The sequence below is a fragment of the Ochotona princeps genome, chromosome 7 (assembly GCF_030435755.1).
Source record: "Ochotona princeps isolate mOchPri1 chromosome 7, mOchPri1.hap1, whole genome shotgun sequence".
Taxonomy (NCBI): Eukaryota; Metazoa; Chordata; class Mammalia; order Lagomorpha; family Ochotonidae; genus Ochotona; species Ochotona princeps.
The window spans coordinates 34,192,402-34,215,622 of NC_080838.1; the positions used below are offsets into that span (position 1 = coordinate 34,192,402).

Genomic DNA, 23,221 nt, shown 5'->3' on the forward strand with positions numbered 1-23,221 from the left:
CACTTGAATGGGTGTGTGCGCACCAGTCTTCACTGTCAAAGAAAAGAGACTCGCCTTCACCTTGTTCAAATAGTTAATGAGCTAATGAAACCATAGCCACATTTTTAGGTCAAAGAACAAGTCTCTAAGTCATCATGAGATGAAGGCAGAGTTTAAGTAGCTCTTAATTTTTTTTATTGGTTTCCAATACAAAATGCTTCTAGTTAAAGGAATTTCTTGTAGCTTTAATGAGTCAAAAGTTTGCTCATTTTGTCCTTATAATTACAGCCAATTTGGTTGTTTCTCCTTTTTGTTCTTCTGATTCCAGACTTTCTGAAGAAAGCTCACAAATACATGATCTCATTAAACTTCTGAAGAATATTTTAAATACAGTTAAGAGTTACGGAACATGTCACAGGTTCCTTTTTAATAAATCAAGTTCACCGGAAATATAGTAGATGTAGATGATGCATTTATCGAGTTACCTTTTTAAGTAAATTTCTTGAGAGAGACAGAGCAAACTGTCATCCACTGGCTTATTCCCTGTATATCTGTGACAGTCGGAACTAGGAGGGGCTGATCCTGGGAGCCAGGAACTCATCTGCCTTGTGAGTGGCAGGGACCCAACTACTTGAGCCGTCACCTGTTCCCTCCCATAGTCTGCACTGGCAGGAAGTTAGAGTGAGCCAGAGCCTGGAATTGAACCCAAGCTCTCTAGGACATGGGTGTCTCAACCAGCATCTTAAGTCAAATGACTGTCCCTCTCACAGTTAGCCAGTTCAAGGAAATGAAACTTAATCCTTGATTTGGAAACTTTCAGGTTGTTCATTCCCACACACAGGTTTTGGTGGAGTTGTGTGTGTACAGTTGGTTTCACCAGATCCAAGCACACAGCACAAGGCACTCAATAGGGTCCTGGACGTGCTTATTTTATGAATGTCAAAAACAGAATGAACACTATGATCTAAAGCCTGAGGCAGCCACAGCAAGCAAAAACATGAGGAACTACTGGGACACACCGGTGCCTCAATGTCTACAATACAAGGCAGCCAGAACTTAAAAGCATGATCTGTTCAGGGCTTTTAAATTTGGGTTATTCATACATTTTCCTTTTTAAGCAAATATCACTTTGGTAATTATTTTAAATGAAAGCCATAAACTCTATTTAGGATACATGCTTCAACAGTATATAACTAATAGGGAAATATAAGTACAGTCTTCATGAACAAATGTGAAGACAGTGATGGATGAAAATATGCACTTACTGAATATGCACAGACAGCTTACAAACCTGGAATTGATTCTCATAGGCAGTTTCAAAGATGTGGACCAATGGCAAACACCAGATTTCTTTATAGAAAGTCCTTGTAAAGAGATCCCATACTGTTTTGCTGATTTGCAGGCAGAAAATCAAGGCACTAGCTGCTAACATTGGATTTTTTGAGATTCTTGTCCAATGAAAACTTCTCAGTAGATTTTCCTCCTTGTCAAAGCAGCTCATTATTCTCAAAGTGTCACTGTCACATCCAGACATCGAGTCAACGAGGTTACACAGGTAGACCTCATGGCTGCCCAATGCACCAAGCTACAGAGATAATGATGAATAGAAGGAGGAGGAGGAGGAAGAGGAAGAGGAAGAAGACAAGGCGAAACAGTGTGGAATGACAGAACTGTCCATAGAGTTCATTGCCTGGCTTTTACTATGGACACATTTCTTGAGCCTCTCTGGGTCTAGGTTTTCCCATTTGTAAAATGAGACTCAGATACATCAGATAAAACAAAACAGGAAAAGAAAGCTCAGTGCAGGGTCAGTATATCCGACAGGTACCCTGCCCATGGTGTCTCCTGCTAGTGTTAGCATTATAAGGATAAACACTGAGATCCTCAAGCCTTTTCTCCTTTCACAGTGCTACATTTGGGATCTAGAAGTGGGTGGTTAGACTGTGTATGGAGCAGGATGATATTTTCACAGTGGGCTCCTTTTGGGCAACAAGTTTTGTCATTAATCATTTACTGTTTATTGACTTTATGGGAAAGAAAAGCAGAAGTGGAATACCTTCTATTTAATTGGTGTCAACCACAACTCAAAAGATTCAAGTTGTGTCCCTAATCACCAACAGTATTCTATACACAAGGATAGCACGTCTGGCTTACGGATGTGCACTCACTGACTGCACGGAGAAGTGACTGTGAATCACATGGTGCAGAGGGGCCAGGTATGCAGGAGAACAGACCCGACACAGTTCCTCTGCTTGTGGCCTCAGGGGGCAGCTCTCCAGGCAGGCAAAGAACATTGGACTTTCATGCGTCACAATGAGCTCCAGATCCAATTCCATTTGCAACCTTACCCTGTGTATGTGAATGTGAAAGAAGAAATGCAGAGTACAGTAAAAAGGGCTGGTACAGAGGATCAGTAGTGCAGTCACAGGTCAGGTAAAGCTGCAAGGAAATGGACTTAGTCATCTCAAGGCAAGGCATAGAATGTGCATTTGCCCTTACCTTCAATAGCGTCAAACTTTAACCTAATTCAATGATGCGAATTTAACAATCTATGTCTAAAATGAGAATAGAAAATTTCATATACATCCTAGAAGTGTTAGCTAGTAGATCAGAGAATATTCCAAGTGTGATTCTGTCACTCTAAGTGTAATGAAAAAACATGTTTGGTTTCAGTAAAAATGCAGGGGATTAACCAAAGCCGGGCTGTCGGCTGGAGACTGGAGCAATTCCAGAGCTTTAATTGAATTCCTCTCCAAGAGAGAACTGAGGTTTTCTTCCCAGCTTGTTTCTCATCAGCTCTGTAGCCTTGTCCTGACAGTGTATGTGAGTGTGTGTGTATGAATGTGTGTGTATACATTGTGGCCATTCCAGAGCCCATGGCCCTGGTTCCTATAGAAGAGAACTCTGCATAGTTAATGATTCAGAATGTCTGTAAAACATTAGGAATTCTGCTAAGCTGCATTAAAATGCTCTGTTTCAGCCTTGAGTTAATGTGAATACCTAAATCAATGAACTCTTCCAGCTATTTTAATCACCCTGTATACTCATTGCCAAAGACACTCATCCACATCTCAAAACAAAGCAATACACAAGCCACCTCTCTGTCCACCTTTATACTAATAGCAATGCAATCAAAGGTATACTAGGAAGTCATTGCTTTGTTATGTTAGGAACTTCATGGAGTATGAGCAATAATAAGTATTCTTTCCCCAAATCAATCATTTTAATTACATAGGCTTGGTTCAAAATCCCAGGGCTCTGAAAATCGTAAAAACTACAAAATGCCAATGAATGCAATGATGACTGCTTGGCATCACAGTCTCCAGCAAGCATGACAATTTAGTTACAGGCGATATTGCTAAGGAGTCAAGCAGCCCACACCAATTCTCAATGATAAAATTTTGTTGAAACAAATGGCAGGAAATGAATTCCAGGGAGATCTAGTTACCAATTAGATGAATCCACCTAGTGGTGCACCGGTGAAAACTGCCGTTTCCAAGGGGTTGGGAGGCTAAGGAGGCTGGGGAATGGGAATCTGGGTTTCCTATACCCTATGCAATACTAAATAAGATGTGGTCCACCTGCTGGTTCAACAGCATCATCAAAAAATAGGTGGGGAATTGCCATTTGGAGCTTTTGGTTGAAATAATAAAAACAGATTTCATGAAAAAGCTGTCAATGCTTTCAATCCTTAGCTTCTAAGAAACTTCTAAGAGTTCTTGCATAGGAAAAAGGCATTATACAGAAGAGGAGGATTTTCATTGATTTAACAGCATCAGAAAGGGTGCATGACCAGTGTTTATATACCAAATCCTGAGTCATTTCTTTCTTAAAGCTTCTGCTCAACTCCGTAACTTGAAGACACCTCAATGTTTGAGTTCATTCCCTGCTTGCTAATGGAAATCTCAAGGATAGTACCTCCCAGTACTTTTCCAAGATATTTTTAAAATGTTTTCTCCTGCCAATCCACAATTATGGTAACTTTAGCTCAATAATGAAATCAACATCATTCAATGCATTCCAGATTATGTAGTTAGGAAATCTCACAAAAATGTTCATTCCTTGGAGCTGTAATTGTGCCCATGAGATCTTGCATACAGCAGAGGGATCTTGCATATAGTGGATCATTCTCCAGATGGCCACAGTGGCTAGGATCCTGGGACTCCATCCAGGTCTCCAGCATGTGGGCAGGTCCTAAGCATGTGGGCCACCTGCTGCTTTCCCCAGTGCATTAGCAGTAAGCTGAAACAGAAGTGGAGCAACCAGAACTCGAATCAGCCCCCACATGGGATGCTAGTATTAGGTAGTGGGTAAATCCTCTGTATCACAATGCCAAGTATATTTTTAAGCATGCAATTTCTAGATTAAAATTCTGTAGTTAAGGACACACACAGAGCAAACCCTGCTGAACAAGAAGTGGCCAAAAAGGAACTGCAAGGCAACACTGTGAGCCTCAACTCATTCCAAATTCAAAACAACTGTTAACAGATGTTGCAAGTGTCATTAAACTTACAACCTACATAATCATGTAACTTCTTCTAGAATACTCATGCAATTTTCAACCACGTTTCAAAAAAGCTAAGGATTTCCATCTATTTAAATAATCACTTTAGTAAAATGATTAAGACATCTTATATGTCAGTTGTTTCAACTTGTCATAGTACCTGTATATTTTTCTTCAAATTGAGATGTATGAACTCCATTGCAGAGACTGAAAATGATAAAAGTAACCCATTTTTAAAAAAGATTTAGTTTATTTCTATTGGAAACTCAGACATACAGAGAGGAGCAGAGACAGACAGGAAATCCTCCATCTGACGATTCACTCTCCAGGCGGCCATAACAGCCCGAGCTGAGCTAATCCAAAGCCAGAAGCCCAGATCCTCTTCTGGGTCTCCCATGCGAGTGCAGGGTCTCAAGGCTTTGAGCCATCCTTGGCTGCCTTCCCCGGCCACAAGCAGGGAGCTGGATGGGAAGTGGAGCTGCCAGGATTAGAACCAGCCCCCACATGGGATCTCGGCATGTGCAAGGTGAGGACTCCAGCTGCTAGGCTACCGGGTTGGGCCCAAAGTATCCCAAATTTAAGGTTAAGTTGCTGGGAAGGCATTTCTTGCCATACTCATTAACAGTAAGTGTGGGTTGTGCCATTAAAAATTTGGAGTGTGTGCTTTTCTGTGGTTTTCAGCTTCTCTGTACAGAAAAGCCTCACTTCCATGAACTACAAAAGAAAACTGCTTAATAGAAAAATAAGTACTAGATAGCTTTTCCAATGATAAGTATACAAACCCTGTCAGGTCAGATCCAAAGGAACTGAAGGATAAGCCTTTAGAGATGTTGGATGAAGAGTGTTCAGGCAATTGCAGAGCAAGCACTAGAACCCAGAAGGAAGACTTGCTAGTGTGTTTAAGAAACAGCAATGGGGGCTGGTGTTGTGGTGGTTAAGCGACCTCCTGCAATGCTGGCATCCCATATGGGCGTGCTTGAGAAAGTAGCAGATGATGACCCAAGTGCCTGGGCCCCTACACTCATGTGGGAGACCTGGAAGAAGCTCTGGGTTCTTGGGTTGGGTCTGGCCCAACTCTCGCCTTTGCAGCCATTTGAGGAGTGAAATCAGAGAATGGAGGACCTTGGTCTCTTCCCGTCTCTTTCTGTAATCCTGTAATTTCTGTAATTCTGTAATTCTGTAATCCTGTAATTTCTGTAATTCTGTAATCCTGTAATTCTGTAATTTCAAATAAACAAAATAAACAAAATATCAAAAAAAGCAGGAGCTAGAACTGGGGTGTTAGCTGGTTACATCCCTCTTTTTAGAGTAATAATAATAATAATATGAGAATATCATTTTACCTATCATTTAAGTTGGGGAATGATTAATAATCACACTTGGAAAATGGACAAAAATCTACAACGGCCCAAAGCAGACTAGGATGTATGAATTTCTTTCGAAGAATGGAAAGTTGTCATATCTTGCTTTTATTTTTTCTGGTTTCACTCCTCCCCCCACCCCAAATTGATTGATTTTCTTATTTGCTTAGCTGAGAGGCTGAGAAATGGACAAAAAATGGAGTACTTCTCGGCTCTATCACTCCCCAGCTGTCTCAATCAGTTGATACTGGATCAGGGTGAGCGGAAAACTCAGTTCAGGCTTACGATGGTAAGAGAGACCTAACTCCTTGCCGCATCGCTCCTGCTTTCCAGGGGCTGCAGTATCAGGAACACGGAACAGGGAGCCAAGCCCCAACTCCAACTCTGGCACTGCAACTCTGCACACAATTCAAGAATCACTGCGATCGGCACCAAGCTGTCCCTCTGCTGTGGTCTTAGATTTTTCAAAGGAGTTAAAGGACTCAATTGCTGTCACATTATTGTGATTTGAGACTAGGAAGATCCTATGAATCTGGACTTGGAGAGTTAGAAACCAAGAGCATGCCGGCGAAGTAGCGTATGCCATCAGTCTCTGCTATGGCCAGTTGCTGACGCTCCTAGCATGACTGACAAAGCGCTGAAGGTGGCTGCAGTTGCCTTGGATGCCACCGGACTATCTGATGCTAGGTCCCAGCTGAAGCAGTGTTTTAGTCGAGTTGCCTTTGGGAAGCAGGAAAAGGGCATAAAGAGTGTATGTGTTTGTAAGGACACATGTGATGGCCACCAGGTTAAGAAGGGGCAGGCAGAGAAAGAATTTCCTTTATTACGTAGTTTCATTCCTTCCGTAGTTAGTTTACTCCATGTCTGGATTCACAGAATAACAAACCTGATACTAACAAGAAAAATAAACAGGATGGTAGAAGTCTAACCTGTTGTTTATAGATTGAAAGGGATTGAAACACAACTTAAAACGACACATCTATTCTCTTTCAGGCCAGACACTGTTATCTCCAGCTATGAAAAATGCTGGCAGAGTATCTTTCATCAGTGAGGTATGCCAATGCTGGGGAGGTTAAGCAAATGGGGTGGGAGGGAATGTCTTCTGAGAATCAGTGTTTTTGCTTCCACTGTTTATTAACCTTTGAAACAATCCATGTTCCTCCTGTCACCTGGCTTCTAAGCTCTTCCTGTGTCCCAGCTACGTTCTGTCTCAATAAACAAACTTTCCAGCAATCTAGTGTTAAGAAAATCTGACAGTGTAAGGAGAAGTTTTACATCCTCTATCTTCAGGAAAGCAGGTTTTGTTTCATTTGTTTTCAATAAGAAAATGATACGACAGGAAAAAAGAAATGTTTCGTTATTTCCAAATCACCAGTCCGTTTGAACCAAGCTCTTCACCACTGAAATTTTAATCTTATTTTGTAGTAATTAGTATGCATTTAATGCCTTTCTAAAGCCCTAAAAATTTAAAAGAAATGAGGATCAAGTTGATTTTTTTCCTACTATCCCCTTATGTATTAATTATCAACACATACGATTACTACGAATAAAATTTATGTAAACATTATACTATACTTATTACTGTAAATTTAGTTTTTTCATCTTACAATTATTTAAGTATAGTCTTCTAAGTGTGGAATCACTTTAAGTCAATTACAACGCTAGAACTGTATTTTCAATGTTTTCCAAATTCTTGCTGAGAACATTATGATCAGTTTTCATAAAAACCCTAAACTCTGCACACTTGGATATCTCTACATATTTCTGGCTTTTGATACTGCATACAAAATGTGATTCATGAGGAAGTAAAATAAAAGAATTAAGGAAATGGAAGATAAACAAGAACCTGCAATCTAAAAATGACGAAGTATAGATAATGACTATTGCGTGTGCAGTGTGCGTAAAGTAAATGAGTAACTTACTACTTGCCTACACCGGGAACTCAGACTTCTGGTATGAGTGGGAGAAATAAGAGGCTAGTTAAGTAAACCTTTTTCTAGACTTACATTTGAATTGGAGGTACCACTGATCAACTCCTAATATATTTCTTAAAAAAATTCCATTTCTGAAAAGATTTATAAATTGAAACCAATAAAGCACCCCTGGTATCAGAGTGGTTTAAGCATTATTGCCCTTCGCTCAGAAGAACTATGTCTCTTTGGAGAAATGGTTGACCCTAGTTCTGGACAATGAATAAACATACAACATGTGTGGGTTGGAACATCTGGTATATAAAACCACAATTAAGACACCAGCATAAAAATGGCACTAGACTACAGCGCACATAAAAATCAAATCTAACTCAAAATCACTGACACATAAGAAATGCACAAGTTCATCAAGATACATAAGAAAAGAAATTTTAGTGTCGACATGCAGTTTTTTAGGCTGGTAAGTTTTTGAAGCTGATAAATATGAACAAATTATGAAGCATTTATCCTGACCCTAGCATACAAGTTACCTACACCTCAGCATAACTCAAGAGCTAATGCAGGCAAGCCTCACCTTACGGAAGGTCTTGTCAAGTATTAAACCTGAATACAGTCAAACTTCTAGATCTTCCCAACTCCAAAGACATACCAGGAACGCATGAGCCAATTCCCCTGACACATCTTTTCTCATAAAGTTTAACAGAAAAATCTTTAAAAACATGAATTACAGAATAAAGAAGAATGCAATGAAGCCGAATCTAGTGCAGAAACTACAGAATAAATGATGTGGTGTCTTCAAGCGGATGATTTTCAAGCGGATGATTTTAAGAAAAAGAGGCAGAGGAAGAGAGAGGACACTCTAAGAAGTCCACAAGCAGAAACATGTGGATTTTACTGACACACAGTTTGAGAAATGAATGTAAAAAATAACTTGAGACACCTGCAGAGGTTGAAACAATCCATGAAAAAGGCTAATTATTAGTTTGTCTTGTTAGTGAGACAATGTTTCCATTTTTTGCAAAGAGCACTTATCAGCCACGGTATCATTTCATTCAGAATTATTCCCACCTGTATCCCTGTGAGTCATTGGGTGGGCAGAGGGACATGGCCAAGGAAAGAGGAAGCAAGCTCACCCAGTGCTGATGCTCCTTTCTGCTGGGTCATCAATGCACAACAATAACAACGGATAAACACTCCGAAATAATGGAAAACGCAGAGTGACCTTTTAGAATAGAAATAGTTTCCTCCTTAAATATATAAAAAATATTCTCTTCCTGCTTGATTACTGTTTGGGAGCCTAAAATGACTACTAAGCTTTTTAATGATACTATTTCTGTGTAACAGTAGAACAGTCAACATGTAAAAGAAAAAACTACAAATGAGCACTTACAATATTTTAAAAAATAGTTGTATTTTGTTTCTAAATCTGCCTCAACCAGGGTACTCTATCAACGTTACGGCCATGCTGGTTTTGACAAGTAAAACGCAAATAGGACAGGTATCTTTTGTTCATGCAATTGGTAAATTCTGGCACCTGCCTGGATGCCAACTGCACATTCATTAGTCTTGTAAAGGCCAGATCATCAATATTACAAGACTATTGCTCCTTCAAGCTTCAGGAATGTGTCTGCAGATTGGCTGACAGCTGTGCCTGGAGACACCAGGCATGGCCCTAACAGGCTGGATGTTGGGTTCTGCCAGATGCAAACTGGGGGCATCTGTGCGTCACTTCAGGTAAAAGGGATATAAAGGATGGGCTTGGAGGTGCAGAGAGAAAGCATTTGCCAGTCTAGTGCAGCTGACATAATGTGGGTGACTGAGTGGCGTCTTTTGATGAAGTATTAGTAACAGAATGCTTGGGACATTTGTTCGCCAAAAGACTTCAACAGTTCACTCCTGTGGCATTCCCTGTAGCCCTACAAATATGTTTATGCAACAAAAGTAATGAAACTGATCCATGACTTCTAATCCTAACAGGTGATTTAGATTACTGCACGGATTAGACCGGAAAAGAGATAGCTTGAAAACTCCAAAGAGACAGAATAGATAGTAGCAAATGTGTTAGCAACAAGGACTTTCTCTCTGGATACGGCTTTTAGGCCATCAATGATACAAAGTCAAATGTTCGATAACTGCTTCTTTTCCTTGAGTATGATGAAATAGAGCAATTTTATTAAGAAAACAAATTGGGGAGAAAAAAAACCTACCTGAAGACTGCAAGGGTCAGAGACCAGAGCACTAACGGCTTCCTCAGTTCAAACTTGGCCCGCTTGTTCATGAGGTGCCTCCCACCAAAGATAAAGGCGGCATACAGAGCAGAAAACAGGAAAGATTTCTTCCTACAAGCAAACAAACAAAGAAAACTTCATGAAATAAAAACCTGGATTTTTATTGAGTAAGAAACGTCGACCTTTGCAGCATATTCCCTCAACCTAAGTGTGAACACAGATTCTTGGGAAGGGGCTCTAGTGTTCTGGGGGGAAAAAAACCCATAATGAAGTCAGCCACTTGGCAAATGAACAACGTGTAAACCCCTTTGGAGCAAGTCCATGGGGGCAGGAGTGGGGCTGAGGGGAGTGCTTTAAATAGTGTGTGAAAATGGATTAAGGGACAAGGTTATTTTGGTGCAATGAAGTCAACAAAATTTTAGGATTTTTTTCCATAACACATTTTCCATGAAATTTCTGAAGTTTCCTCTTTGCTTCTTAGGCTTTAGGATTTAAAAATGTAGTAAGAATAAAGAGTCTGTTCCAATAAGCAATATATTTCAAAAGAAATTTTACTGAAAATACTTAACGACAAGGACACGGCTTGGAATAAGGCCTCAGCTTTCCAAAAGGCCAATGATACTACAAAAGGACCCTGGAGTAACTGATGCTCTAAAATGCCAGATGCAGCTGACATGACGTAATGACTTCCTCAGGAGTGGTTAACAGAAAAACCAAAGTGAATTACAAAGAACAATTCACTCCTGCTCATATTCCCACGCACCCTGGAGATAAGAAAGAGAGGGGTTTCTACAAGGATATACTGAGCTGATGGGGAAGGTGAAAGAGCAAAAAAATAGAAATATTTTTTTATGAGAAAGTCAGAGATACAGAGAGGAGGAAAGACAGAGAGAAATATCCTCTGTGTGATGATTCACACCCTAGTGACCACAATGGCTGGTACTGAGCCAATCCAAAATCCAGGAGCCCAGATCCTCCTCCGGGTCTTCCAAGTGGGTACACGGTACCAAGGCTTTGAGCTGTCCTCGACTGCTTTCCCAGGTCACAAGCAGGGAGCTGGATGGGAAGTGGGGCCGCCAGGATTAGAACCGGCACCCATATGGGATCCTAACACGTGCAAGGCGAGGACTTTAGCTGCTAGGCCACCGCGCCAGGGTCCAAGAAATTAATCTTAATAGTAATTTTTTTCTGGCTATATTACAGTTCACACCATAACTGCCTACAGAAGTCCCTGGATCTGCTGCATGCACTTCCATGATGAGCAGATTAAAATCTGGAGAGCATATCATTTTGTGTACGTACTACCAGTGCCTGGGGCTGGCTCATATTCTCTCTGAAACCAATCTTATTCTGGCATAAAGCAAAAACAAAACAAAACAAAACAAAACAAAACAAAAAATACAAAAAAAACATCTGCAGTGAGACAAATGTGTAGCAATTGGATGATGCTGGAACATGTTGCCTGGTAATTTTGCCAGCAATTCATACTGCTTCCCCATGCTCACTATTTCTGATAACAGTTTTTTTTTTTTAAAAACACGCTTAGAGCAAGTGTACACTAACTTTTTTTGTTTCCTATCCTGGAAATGAACGTTGTTGTTATGTCTCAGTATTTGCTGTGCCGCCCCTGTATGAAGCAATTAACCAATTTCAAGCTTCTCATTGTGTACTTACTCTATATAAAACCAGGAAGTGAATTCTTGGAGAGCCATGAGAAGTGTCGTTTTGAAAAATGGCAGGAAACCTAGTGGCTTCAAGCAACCAAATATATGCTTGCCCAGAAAAGGCGTTGCGAATGGGTGCTCAAGGATCCTAGCTCAGTTATGTTCATTGCCTCCAATTTTCCTGATCAGGCTTCTATTGACCTTTTTAAATGACTTGGCAATGTGACGGAGTCATAGACTGCATTATCCCTGAAGTCACTGGGGCTACACTACAGTTTTAATTTTATTATGCTAACGTCTGGTTTCTGTAGAAATGGTTAGGTTTCTCTTCTTACCACTAATTTAATGCCATAGTGAAATATGACTAACTCCTGATCTATCTTTTCGAGATGAAATTTTCATGCAGCATAACACACCAAAAAAGTAGCTCTAGCCAGCTATAAATATTGATCCAAATTATATAGTTTGAGATTGTCTGTGTTTGGGTTGCGAAAACAGAATGGCACAGATCAGGTGGCTTAAACAGCAATTTATTTCTCAGAGATCTAGAGGCTAGGAAGTTCAAGGAGCAGGTGACAGAGAGCAGGTTTCTAGCAAAGGTTCCCTCCCTTCCTTGTTTCCAAACGGTCTGATCATTTGAGCTGCATTTCCCTCTCAGCTCTGACTGCATCTCCCGGTTGGATGGACAAGTCTCAGGTTACCTGCAAAATTACATCTCGAATCTTGCCATATCTGCCAATTTTCCTTTATCATTTTCTCCAAGGTTGCAAGGCTCCACTTAGCCAGCCACTAAGGCACCCTCCAATAGGGCAGAAGTGCGATTTTCCCCATTAGATACCCTAGACAAAGGCTATTGCAAGCTGTATGCAGGATCCCCCTGCAGAAATGGACAAGGTACATAGGATGCTGGCTTGCAACACCAGTATCCCCTATGGGCCCAGGTTCAAGTCCTGTTGTCCCACTTCTGATCTAGTTCCTTGTTAATGCATCTGAGAAAGCAGTGAAGGATGCTCCAAGTCCTGAGGCTCCTGCACCCGTGAAGAAGCTCCTGGTCCAGCCCAGAGCACTGTGGCCAGAGAAGAAAGGCACCTCTCTCTCTCTCTCTCACTCTACCTTTCAAACAAACAAATACATACATGTTTTTTTAAATAGTATACAAGAATTATTTTAACATTCATGCTGAATTTCATGATTTTGTAACTGAGTAGAAAGAACACTGTTTCACTGTGGAAAGATGAAGAATCGTGCTTCCTAGTGTCATTATTTTCTTTTCCTGTACCATTTTCCTCCAAATTTTCTTCTCCTTGGAGAGAGAAATTTACTACACATTACTAAAAACATTTAATATTTCTCATCAGATTTTGGTCATGACTGTATTAATCATATTACAATGATAGTCAAGTTACATGAATACCCTTATAAACCCCAGCATCCTAGCTGTTAAAGGAAAAAAATTCAATTCAAGAAGGAAGAAAAACTATAACATTCTACCTCAGTATTTTGTCTGTAGTTCCCTCACTTCTAGAAAGAGAACTAGTCCTTAAAATGCTAACTTTCCAGGAAGGTCCATACTCAGTTCTGCACTGTTTTTTTTTTAAGTCCTCTTTAATAACAAATAATTTTTAAAAATCAGTTTTACAGCACAATCAATTCAGAGAGGCACACTTTGAAAACTGCAAAGGATCTTAGAGGTGGAACCCAATTTCTCATTATGCAAAAGAGGAAATTGGGAACCTGACGATATTCACTCATGATCATGAACCTGCATCCGACACCTGTCAAGACTACCAGAAATTGTCATGAAACAACTACCCGTAGGTCACAGGAGGACAATAATGAGAATTCATGCATGTTCAAGGGCTATTGTAAGAATAACTTGTCCCATGTGTCCTATATACCTTTTGGGTAAATTCAAATAATGCTTTGAATTAGTTTCAAGTTCAGTTTCAGGTTCTTCTACAAAGAGAGTCACCCCAGGAAGCATATTCTCCAACTGAAAAACCAGAATGTTTCACTTATGGTTAAATGTGTTCTTATTTTTCCTTGTGAAGATGCAATGCAGTGTGGATCTCTAGTTCCAAATCAAAGATGGACTAAAAATGAAATTGTTGAATGTGTCTTGATAATAGAATGCTGGACTCTTTGCCACTGTCCATGCCTACAATGTCAGGATACACTTAAATAGCAGAACGATGGACTTATGACTGATTGTGAAAGATTATACTATTGTAATGATATGGGGGACATTAGAGGAGGGTCAGGGGTTTGGAGGAGGTGGGAGGGAAATTCTGGAACCTATGGATATGTATCGTGGAATAATAAATTAATTTTTTAAAAGAAAAAGAAATAATTAATTTTAAAGAAGAAAAAATACTTCCTCTGGCAAATGAGATAATGTAAGTGGATTAGGATTTCCTTTCCTTTCTGGCATCTCTCTAGCAAAAGTTCAATGATAGCCAAGATGAATATTGAGTTGTTGTTAGCCCACTTAGCCTTTATTATGAACAGATGGCTTCCTGAATGACTCCATGGTGATCCAATAATGCTTCGTACTGGGGCAGGTCTCTCTCTCTGGGCACAGTGGTGACAAGATATCGCTTGGTTATCAGACAAATACTAATTTCTAGGTGGCATAGAGTTTTTGTTTAATAAATCTTAAATGGATCTCATACAGCATCATTCTTAACTATAAATTCTTAATATGTACTTTTCAGGATGGTGATTCCAGAGTTCATTAGTAGGTGGTCAAACAAATCAAGTTAAGTCAAATAAAGAACTGTGTGATCTGAGCTTGTATTTGCACTTCTCCCTGCCCATCCCCATATTTCCATTTCTGTCATCAAGATGAATAGCAAAAACAAAAACAAAGAAACAAACAAAAAACCAAGAAGCTAAAAATAAAACTGGAAATTAGTTCACAATAAAACCAATAGCTTTATCCTTTGAGATCTTTCTCTATCATGCTACATTGCTACAAATGTTTTTATTATTCTTACCACAATAGCTGATCAGGTCCCAGCTTATACTTTGTACTCTTTATTACATCACTAGAAACACTTCTAAAAGATCATGTATAATTCATCTACTTCTCTTTTTTTTCCACTTGTGGGATTCCACCGAAACCTCTCCTAGCTTGAGTCTCCTTGGCACTGACCTCAAGATCTGACAGCTGTCTTGTACTCCTGCAAGAGTCAGCCCAGTTTATTCGCTAGTGAAGAAACCTTCATGTGGGCAGTGTTTCAACATAGGATAATTGCTAATGAACAGTTTGGGAGCTGGCCCGAGCTCCTCCTCAAAGCTTTCTTTTTGCACATAAATTACCTTGTTTATCACTAGCTACAGCAACAAAGTATAAGCAGTCATGAAAGTGAAGATCAAGTTGTGAAGGAGCGGAGACCCAAATATACATTCTGCTTAGGATGATATCTACCTAGCGCACAGCAAGTTTTATTGTTCTTAGACAGCAAGCCAGAACTGGCGGGGTCACCTGTCTTTGAAGATTTCAATTGCTGATTCCAAGTCAGCAAACCAATTCATGGTTCTGAAAGTTTAAGGGCACAAATAAGTAGGGACAGCCTAGATCAGTATAGCAGTGTAGCCGGTTAAGCCACTACCTGCAATGCCTGTATCCAATATGGGCATCAGTTTGAGTCCTGGCTGCTCTATTTCCAACCCAGTCCCCTGTTAATGTGCCTGGAAAAGCAGTAGAAGATGGCCAAAGTAGTTGGGTCCCTGTACCCAAATGGGGAACCCAGGTGAAGCTCCTTGCTCCTGGTTCCTGGCTTTGGCCTGTACCAGCTCTGGCTGTGCAGCCATTTAGAGAGCAAACCAGTGGATGGGAGATTTTTCTTTCTCTCTCTCTGTAATTCTGCTTTGCAAAGAAATAAATAGGTCTTTTAAAAAGAGAAAAATAAGAAGCCCAGAGATGGAAAGAAGTGACCCTGGCTTCTACCAACACAACATGCAATGGACATGATGTCTAATGGCAGTTACGCGCTGTGAAGATTGTGAAGGAAAGCTTCTCTTGAGGGATCCCAAACTATGCTGTTGGAATTGCAATCAGGCCTCAATTCTATCAGTCTTAAAGAGTCCCCCAAAACTCATTTAAGGCATTTTTTTCTATGTTAAAATCCATGAGCTTTTTTTTTTTTAAATCAGATTTGATTTGTAAGTTAACTGTATTAAAAAAATTAACAACATGGCTGACTTTTTTTTTTGCAGAATAGCAAAATAAGTCCAAACTGAATAAAAATGAACAGTAGCTTTACAGTTGCAAGGCAAAGCCACAAATAAAAAGGGTATTAGTCATATGATTTTAATCTACTATGTTTGACAGAAGAACCTAAACGCTGAGGGATTCCGGAGGTTCTTTAAGTGGCAAACACCTCTTTCTCAGATGCTATTTTAGAACTTAGAGGTTCTTACCTATTTTTTTTTTTTCAAAATGTGAGAAAACCATCCTATCTTTGAAGTAGGCCTTGACCAAAGTAGAGCTGCATTTAGTACTGCGGACTGTTTGCCTCCTCCCCTTGGAAAGAGATCTGGTACAGGAGGTGACTGGCACACATCTATAAAAGTTTTTTTTTCATCCTGTCAATTTTTAAAAGATCTTGTTGAGCATTGTTTTGTTACAATTAAAAATAGGATGTTTGGGGAGAAAAGACTCTCAAAATGTGAAAGCCAAAACAAAACCCTTATCTAAAATTGGCAATTTTTTAATATGAAGATGGGCACTGATGAATTCCTAATGTTTCTTTAGATACTGTTTTTCTGCAGTTGATGCAAAACACAGGCACCTATCATCCATCCACCCACCCATCCATCCATCCATCCATCCACCTAAAGTTTACTAGAATGTAATGAACCTTTTCCAGTGTGGTCATTGAATGAGAAAAAAAAAATCCCTATGAAAGAGTAAATTCTGCCTGATAATTTTAGTTACAAAATTGTACACGAAACCCCATGATGCTTATACAGTGAGCAGTACATGTATGTTACAGATAATGTGAGGAGAATGCCCTGAGAGGATGGTCTGCAAAAGAGCATTTGAGAGTGGATCCAGAAGGCCATGGATGGACCAACAGAAGTGGGCAGCTGCGAGCAGTGGAATCAAGCCTGAGTTAGACCAGTTGTGTCTTGGTCTTGCTGCTTTAAGCTGGAGTGGTGGACAATCAGTTTACAGTTGCAGGTTATCGTGAGGTTGTACAAACTAGAGTTTGTATCCCTGCCTTAAGGTGGCAGTAACTTTTGAGGTTTGAGGCCAGTTGTTGGTTACTACTAATGAATACAGTAATAAAATGTGTGTCTTAATTGTGCTTTTATCTTTTGTTTTGAAACATTTATGTTTTCATTTGTCAGAAGAGACAGAAAGAGACTTCCTAGTCACTGGTCCACTCCTCTAAGGTTCAAAACAGGTCAGATTGAAACCAAGACTCAGGACTGGAAATACAAGCTGGGTCCTCCATGCGGGTGGAAGAGATCCAATCACTCTGAACCTGCTGCCTCCCACGGTGCACATTAGCTAGTTAACTCTGAGTGCTGCCCCCAAAAAAAAAAAAACAGAAGGAGAACTGCTGATGGGAGTCACAGAAAGACCAGAAGTCTTGAGCAGGAAGCGTACAATAAAGATACATTGGCAAAGACCTTGGTCTGCATTACTTCTGTTCTAGAGGGCAGCTGTGGCGGAAGTTGGATTCCAGATCTCTGAGTCAATGCATGCCTCTGCAAGTTCCCCACCGACCCCACTGTTGCACCTGTTAACTGCAAGGGCTGCTGAAATGGGTGTGTGGGAACTTGAATAATCGCCTCTCTTCACAGAAATTCCCAGATGGGACCACACTTAGGAAAAAAATGTTCTTTTATTCTGAGGAAAGTATGGCAAATTGCTATGCTAATCATAGCATTATTTCGGTGAATCTGACGTTTGGTTCATTGTCCGAAAATGTCACATTGAAAAATGTCCATTTCAATGCTAAAGGAGTCTGTCTCAGGGAAGTGCAAGACCATTTCTCCTTTGTTTTTCTAGATTTGGTTTAATAAAACTGATCAGGAAGAATCATGTCAAAATCAGAACCAAAGACCATAGAACCTACTAAAAGAAAGAATTAAAATTCTATCTTTGTCATGAAAATGAACATTTCTTAGTAAATTAGAAGGGGCAAAACTTACCACTACCCTTGCACCAAAATTTAGAAAAATTGTGTCAGCAGCTTCTTACTAAGACAAATCTCACCACCTAAGAGCAAACTAACAAGGAGTTCTAACTTGAAAACAATTTACAGCTTCTGTTTTCTTAAGCATGTTGCTCTTAATATTCTCCTGTTGCCTTTTCTCTGGGGCTGTCACTTCATGTTATAGTTTCCAGGCAACTGTCCTACCTAGCAAGCCTCAAAGACTAGTTCAAGTACAGCATTAAACCTCAGGAGAAGATACCAAGAAGACCAGCAGCATGTAGATAGCAGAATCTAGAACGTGGTTCAGTTTCATTGTGCCAATTGTCTTGAAGAAAATGTCCTTTGTCCAAGAAAGTGGAAGACGCTTCTGAATCTCCAATGAGGCAATACTCACTTAGGACTATTTGAAAACATAATGATGGCAATTCAGAATTTCTGAAATGGTTCCAGTAAGGGCAGCTGAGTGACTCCTCTATTACCGGGCTCACCTTTACCTCTTAGGGATCCTTAAAATCTATTACATAACATAAGAGAAACATTAGTGATTTACACTTCTCATTTACTACAATAGTCCGTGAGGGCAAATAGATCATAAATTTTTCCTAGAGATACAGAATAAAACTGGAAGTAATCAGAAGTGAAGAAACACAATTATAAGGAAATGATTCAGGAAGGCACTTGGTGTATGTGGTGTACGTTGGGGGCTAGGGCATAGATGCCCACTGGGCTGCCCATTCCCATGTCTGAGCGCCTGGTGTGAGTCCTGGCTCTGCTCCCAATTCCATCTTTCTGGAACTGGGAAGCAAGAGGCAGACTGATTTAAGTAGTTGAGTCCCTGTTCTTTCATGTGAGAAACCTGGATTAAATTCTGGGCTGCCGGGTCTTTGAGAATGAACCAGCAAATGGGAGTTCTCTCTCTTTTTTCTCCTCCCCCTGCTCTCTCAAACAAATAAAAATCCAGCAAAACAAAAACAAAAACAATGTGGTTCTTCAATGGAATGGACCTTAGCAAGATCTCAACTTCTCAGCTGGAGAATTCTTTGTTAAAATTCTAGCTGTTGATGGTCATTCAGTTCCTGCTGAATGCACAAATGATATTTACAAACAGATTCTGACGTTCATGAATTTGTGTTCACACAGTGCAGCCATGTTTCTTCCAAAACAAGGCCCAAATCTGAAGCCACTTACCCTCCTTCTTTGTACTTACAAGCTCCCTTCCAACAAGGTGGTCATGCTTTAGAGGCAAATATAAAACTCCTTCTGCTGCTTGTCTTAAGCCCTGAACATTTTATAGATAATAGATTTATCTGAGTGTTGCAGACTAAAACAAGAAATGAAAAAAAAAATCACTATAAAAAGAATATGATTATTAACAACCGCATGGGAGCCGGATTTCAGGTTTACAAGATTGAGTCCAATTCAGACACAGAATTTTCCTAGATTAAATCAAATCTGAGAAAAATGACAGCTGTGTAGACAGCCATGTAAACTAGCATAAACATACCCACGTTCATGAGTACTTCCTCTACAGTCAAGTGTTGAACGTTGATACCGAAAGAGAATCCACATCTATTGCAAAATTTTTACCATCTATACAGCGCTTTCTCTTACACTTACTGCCTCATGGGCAACTGTAAACACCTAGACAGTGAAATAAAATGGTGTGTTTTCATTTAACTATTGATTTGAAGCTTTATTTTTATCTGAAAGGCAGTGAGAGAGAAGGAGGAGGAGAAGAGGAGAGGAAGAGAGAAAGAAGGGTAGGGAGGGGAAGAGTAAAAAAGAGAGGGAGGGGAAGGAAAAAGACCATCAATGAATTGGTTCACTCCCCAGATGGGTCAGGACCAAGCCAGGAACCCATAGATGGCAAATGCTTGAGTTCCTCTCTTCTACCTCCTAAGAGCGCACAACAGCAGGAAGCCAAACAGAAAGCAGAGGACCTGAATCAGGCGTTCTGATATGGAATGCAGGCATCCCAAGCAGCAATTTGAGCTGCTGCAAATATCTGACCCAAATATATTTTTGTTACTCATCTTTCAAGGGAACTGAAAACTCTGTAAAGAAAATATAGCCCAAATGCTATTTCTGAACTAGAGAGAAAATAGCTTAACAGTGATAACGATTGTCTCATGGTATGGTTCAAACATTGCCTTTTGTCAGCAAAATCAAATTCACATGAGAAGTTAAGCTTGAGTAAAAATTGCTTATGACAACCACTACTCAATTACCAAGGAAGAACTACGAATTCCTTTTGCTCCTGAAATGAATAACAATGCAGCAGAGTTTTGACTTGGGTATTTACTATGCTCCTTCAGGATCTGAATTCTCACACAGTAACCAAGATCAGATCTATGGGAACTCGTGTAATGAGGGCAGCGGATGTGATGAACAGACTAGTTTCCTAGGGCTGCTGTAACAAAGCACCACAAACCTAATGGCTTCCCACAAGATCAATGTATGATCTCATGGTTCTGGAAGTCAAGGGGCTGTAATGCTTTGCTGTGAGGCTAAAGCACCAACCGTGCTACATTGCTTCTGCAAGTCCTGGGGAACAATAAGGTTCCTTGCCTTTTCCAACATCTGCAGGGCAGTTAGCATCCCATGGCTCATGGCCAGTGTTCATCTTCCATTTCACTCCAATCTTGGCTTCCCTGGTCAAATAACCTGCGCAGATTCTGATCCTCCTGCATTCCTCTTATTAAACTGTCCCTGTCATTAAACTGGGACTCTTGGATAATCCGGGACAACAACCTAGATATGTCGACCCATTTCAAGCACCCACAGGACTAGAATGGGTCCATCCAGATGTTGCAGAATAATCTCAGATTCTATAATCTAATTACACCTGCACATCTGTCAAGATATGCAATTATAACAAATTTACAGGTGCCAAGGATTAAGAAGTGGAATCTTTGGGCTGCTATTACTTGGTTTACTCATGGGTTAACCCAAAAAGCAGGGCCTAAAACGGTTTTTCTACTTCAGTATTTAGAAGAGTCCCCTACGGATGTAAACCTTTCAACTCTGTTCTTGGTTGACAGATCCAATGCCAACCTTCCCACCTTTCACGTAATAGAGCATTTTAAAATGTAATATTGAGAGTCGCACTGTAGGACTGTCTTAAAGCAACTCATAAATATCAGAACCTAAACTTTTATGTCACATTACAATGAGCTCAATGCCAAAGTTCAGAATTTCTAGTAAAAGATATAGTATCTAAAATGTTTTGGATTTACTCTTCCAGCGGTTTGAAGTTGCTAACTCTGACGCTCCTCTGTAATAACAAAGATTCCTTGACTGGTGATCACTCTCTGGATCTTACAGCATGTAACATAGACGATGAAGTAGATTTTCCTATTTGCGCCAGTTCAGCTGCTTTCTACTTTTTAAATCTGTGAACCTAGCAGCAGCTGTATTTGACACGGATGGCGTCTCCTTTTTGTGCAGTCAATCCTTCACTTGCTTTCAGGAACACTTACTATCTCTTATTTTCTTCCCTAACTTCATCATCTGCTCTTTTTCGCTTTGCTTTTCTGGTTCCCCTTGATCTCGGCAACCTTTCCACTTTGGAAGCATTCCAGAGCTCCATGGATGCATTTCCTCTCTTTTCACTCACACCAGCAGCTCTCACGGGGGTGATAGTTTCGCTCCCCAGAGGGTATTTATTTGGACGTGGTTGTTTTCCCCAGAGAGGGTCTACTGCTGGTATCTAGTGGTAGGTACAGGCAACTTTATCCACAACAAAATTTATCCAGCCATGAATACCAAGGCTGAGAAAAACTCTGTTCTGCTCATCACCAGAATTAGAAACATGATAAAGCATGTCCGTGGTGAGAACAGAATAAAACACACTTAGAGCAAGTGATTAATTGTGTTTATTACCTGCTCTCGGGTCTTCGCTCCCTACATTTCTGCCACGTTGGGAGGCACTGATTGTCTTCTGATAATTGCACACAAAACAAAACTAGTTCTACAGGAAGCTACCCTGCTGTGTGTGCCTGTCATCAGTTTCCAAAGAGGGAACCAGAGCAGAACCTGTCAGAAAGTGGCCAGGGCCGGTTTAGGGGCCTTTTGTCTTTCTGCTTCAGGAGGCTTTTATCTTTCTGTTTACCTATACCGCAGACTTTCACTTTACTGCTTACTCCTGCCCCTACTACTTATATTGAGGTTTAAAGCCAAAAAAAAAAAAAAAAAAAAAGAAAGATCTTCCTGGGGGAAGAGTTCTTACTGGGGGAAAAACATTTCAAGATCATTGTAGAAAACAAGAAAAGAAAAGCCCAAGAGAAGAGGCAATTTGAATCTTCTTTCATGACTAGGTTGTGAGAAGCAAATGTACTTTCTTCTTTTCGTGTGCGGCAGGTGAATCCTGGTAGATGACAAAGATGCAGTTGGGATTTACCCAGCAAGGCTTCCAAAAATGCAGTCTGAAAATCTTACTGCCCATGGCAACCTTTTCGGTAATCAGTTTTAGAAGGGAGGGAAAACACTCTCGGGACGAGAGCATCTCGCAGGCATCATATGTGAGAAAATACACTGTGAGGATATGCCAGCTCTCTCACCTTTCTAGCTTGCCTCTTGTCGATGACCATTCCTTCATAAGGTGAACTTGGGCTGTGGATCTTGCACTAGACTCTTTTCTACTTTGTCACTGATTTATATTAACCACCCAGATTTGAGAGTAAGCTATGCTTACAGAGCAGGGGTTCCCAGCTGAACGAAAAAAAAAATGAGCACAAACAGTAGTAATGGACAAATGTTTACTCATGAGCCTTCTGTGAGTCCAAAGCATTTTTTAAAAACCAGCTTGAGGAATTCTAGATGTCTAAATGGCATAAAAGTTAAACAGGTTTTGCACAAGTTTGCTGCTCTCTGCACAGCAATCAACTTGCTGCTGCATTTAGAAACATGGTTAAGGCCTGACTGGGAACACACAATCAGCATTACTCCAGGTAACTGAAGTAGAACAGGCTCCCACTTTGTACTAACGGTTTTCAAAAACAGGCATTTATTTTGTTTCAAAGACAAGCACAGAGAAGGAGAGGTGAAAGGGAGAGAGATTTCTTCTGCTGGTTCACTCCCTAAAAGTCTGCAATAGCATGGGGTGGGCAAGGCTGAGGCACAGAATGGGAGGACTCAGCCTAGGTGAGTGGCAGGAACCCAAGTGGAGTCTTCAGTGCTATGCCAAGCTTGGTCCCTTAATAATGTCTTTCCAAACTTCTCAGTTAATATATTCCAGGCACTTGATATAACCATTTACAGCCACTCTTCAAAAGAAAAACCTATGATTATCTTCAGTTTGCAAAGACACTAAGGTTAAGCACCTTTACACAAGACTCATGGCTTAAGTGAGAGGACTGGGATTTTAGCTAAGGGAGTGGGGT

At 40.3% G+C, this 23,221-nt stretch overlaps 1 protein-coding gene across 4 annotated transcripts in view; it reads right to left on the reverse strand.

Moving 5' to 3' along the window:
- The window catches only part of ELOVL6 (ELOVL fatty acid elongase 6), a 115,561-nt gene that overhangs the window by 18,792 nt on the left and 73,548 nt on the right, over positions 1–23,221 (reverse strand). For all 4 annotated transcript variants that reach the window (XM_058666931.1, XM_058666930.1, XM_058666929.1 and 1 more), the window contains exon 3: positions 9,983–10,114. In XM_058666931.1, coding sequence (XP_058522914.1) covers positions 9,983–10,114 — 132 coding nt within the window. The remainder of the gene's footprint in view (positions 1–9,982; positions 10,115–23,221) is intronic.